Below are 3,093 nucleotides of genomic sequence, written 5' to 3'. Positions count from 1 at the left end.
TTTTTTGGGGGGGGGGGGCAAAAATAATCTTGCACCAGGGCCCTTTGTTCCCTAGGTCCACCACTGACTAAAGGAAACCTCAAAAGTTAGGTTCTAGCTGTAATTGTTAAGGAGCATTGGCTACCTGGCTCCTGGGATTTGGCCAGGCTTGCCTTACACCTCATTCTGCAGCCTCTTCCTGGCATTTGCCAAAGGCTTGCCTTACACCTCATCTTGCAGTCCCTTCCTAACTCCCGGGATTTGGCAAAGGCTTGCCTTACACCCCATCTTGCACCCCCTTTCTGGCTCCTGGGATTTGGCAAAGGCTTGCCTTACACCTCATCTTGCAGTCCCTTCCTAACTCCCGGGATTTGGCAAAGGCTTGCCTTACACCTCATCTTGCAGTCCCTTCCTAACTCCCGGGATTTGGCAAAGGCTTGCCTTACACCCCATCTTGCACCCCCTTTCTGGCTCCTGGGATTTGGCAAAGGCTTGCCTTACACCTCATCTTGCAGCCTCTTCCTGGCTTCTGGGATTTGGCCTGGCTTGCCTTACACCCCATCTTGCACCCCCTTTCTGGCTCCTGGGATTTGGCAAAGGCTTGCCTTACACCTCATCTTGCAGCCTCTTCCTGGCTTCTGGGATTTGGCCTGGCTTGCCTTACACCCCATCTTGCACCCCCTTTCTGGCTCCTGGGATTTGGCAAAGGCTTGCCTTACACCTCATCTTGCAGCCTCTTCCTGGCTTCTGGGATTTGGCCTGGCTTGCCTTACACCCCATCTTGCACCCCTTCTTGGAGGTTAGGGTGACATCATTTGGCATTCTTCTGGGGTCCTTGGAAAGCTGAGTAGCCCAGATCCCACAACAACATTCTTCCATACTGAGCAATAGAACCATTTCATGGGATTTGGGATTCTCAGTTTTCTCCGGATCCCGGGAGAATGCCCAGCGATGTTACCCCCGCTGACAAGAAGTGGCCTGAAGTTAAGGTGTAAGGTAAGAGTAAGGTAAGAATGTTTCTCACTGTTTTCTTCTTTTTGGGGGGCAGGTAATTACACCCTTCATAAAACTTTAGGCCTTCACATACAATCTGATTTGTAACACTTTTAATGTCATATTGTTTTGTAGGTTGCTTCAGAGAATACACATGGAGTGCCTGCTCAACCACAGACCCAACTCATCCAATAACTTTGGACAGAATCACTCTAAAGAAAGTGACAAGACATCCGAAATTCACCAACTAGCAGACTTGGACGAGACCTTACATAACAGGTTCTATGGTCTTTGGGTAGCCTTGTTAGTCATCAACACCCTTATCTTCCTGGTGGGTATAATATTGAACAGTTTGGCCATCTACGTGTTCTGCTTCCGAACCAAAGCGAAGACCACCTCTGTCATCTACACCATCAACCTGGTGGTAACGGACCTCTTGGTGGGCCTCTCTCTACCGACACGAATTGTCATGTACTACAACGTAGAGGCCTGCCACACCTGCTACTTCGTTCACAGCTTCACGTACTTTGTCAACATGTACTGCAGTATTCTTTTCCTGACTTGCATCTGCGTGGACCGCTACATGGCCATCGTGCAAGTGGAGGCCTCGCGCAAGTGGAGAAACCCCAACTATGCCAAGTGTATCTGCATTTTTATCTGGATATTTGCTGTGGTCGTGACTTTCACCATACTGACCACGACCATAAAACACCCCTATTGTTGTCTTTTCCAGCTCTTCACGCTGACCGCCTTTGAGTACTTTGTCCCTCTGATAATCATCACTTTCTACACCCTGCGGATCATGTGGGCTTTGTCTAGGTCAACGCTGATGAACCAAAGCCGAGAGAGGCGGATGAAGGCGGTACAGCTCCTCATAACCGTGCTGATTATCTTCACAGTTTGTTTCACGCCCATCCACGTTAGTCAAGTGGCCTTCTGCGCCAGTGGCGCCATGTCTCGAGATGTCATCCTCATTGTCTACCACGTCACAGTAACCTTGAGCAGCCTCAACAGCTGTATGGACCCCATTGTCTATTGTTTCGTCACCAACAACTTCCAGTCCACCATGAGAAGTATCTTCAGGAAAAATCGTCCAGAGCCAACCAGTATGGATATCTTAAGTCTACACAAGAACTCCAAAAGTTCGGGAACAGCTTTCTCGGCTATTTCAAATGCCATAGTGACTTTACCTTTTCAGAGCAGTAATATTATCTAGTGGGATGGTCACCGCCATCCTCCATTGGACATAGTGGTGGTACGGGCACTGACCAGGCCAAACAAAGATGTTCCTCAGCTTTGGCCACCAAACTTTTCATGGGGAATCCATAGTATTCCTCAGCCTAGTAGGAGGTAATCGGAACATTAACAGAGAGGGCGCAACGTAGAAATAACCGATCTTTCAAGTTACAAAAAATTTTCTTTTTTTTTTCCAAAGATGCATTCCTATGAGTATTCTGTTTGTACATAAAGGTAAAATTTAGGTTTTTTTCTCCTTCCTTTTTTAAATTTCGTATTGGTGATTCATTATGATATATGCACATGATACCCCCAAACATTTAAAACAAAACTACAATAAATTATTTTGTCCTTACTGAAAGATCCTGTGATTTCTATATCATTCTATGGCTTTAGGAAAAAGAGGCAGATGCAAGATATGTTAGCCGCCTAATGAAAGAGGTCCATATATAAATAATCTATAGGGCCATTTGCCCTGCGAATATCTGTGAACATTCGTTTTGTGGTAATAAAGCCAAAAATAAATGTTCTTAATATATATTGTTTTCATTTCAAATGTATTGTGATGTAATACTACATTATGGTCACTAGATGGAGCTGATGGGCATAGGAAATAAATTCTTATTTGCTATACTTCTCAGCTTCATCTAGTGGCCATAATGTAGTATTACATCACAATACATTCAAACTCAAAAAAATATATATGAAGAATGTACGTTTTTGGCATTGTTCACACACAACAAATGGTCACAGATATTCGCAGGGTGAAGGGCCTTCAAATTGTTTATAAATAGCCCCTTTAGTGTCTGGTTAGGCTAGTAAAAGGGCAAGCTTCGAAATGGATCTGCACATAGCTACCTGCAGCAGCTTTCAGTGCCCCTGTTG

General features: G+C 45.3%; 1 protein-coding gene across 1 annotated transcript in view; it reads left to right on the top strand.

The window, feature by feature from the left end:
• Positions 1–2,322, top strand: part of GPR20 (G protein-coupled receptor 20) — a 3,536-nt gene extending 1,214 nt beyond the window's left edge. The window contains exon 2 of the mRNA XM_018560928.1: positions 1,108–2,322. Within this exon, the coding sequence (XP_018416430.1) occupies positions 1,127–2,188 (1,062 nt within the window). The 5' untranslated portion in view covers positions 1,108–1,126 and the 3' untranslated portion in view covers positions 2,189–2,322. The remainder of the gene's footprint in view (positions 1–1,107) is intronic.
• Positions 2,323–3,093: the final 771 nt, after the last annotated feature.

Source organism: Nanorana parkeri, unplaced genomic scaffold (genome assembly GCF_000935625.1).
Source record: "Nanorana parkeri isolate BGI_ZX_2015 unplaced genomic scaffold, ASM93562v1 scaffold488, whole genome shotgun sequence".
Lineage (NCBI taxonomy): Eukaryota > Metazoa > Chordata > Amphibia > Anura > Dicroglossidae > Nanorana > Nanorana parkeri.
Note: the sequence above shows the minus strand (reverse complement) of the source record. Positions and strands in the feature narration are given on the sequence as shown.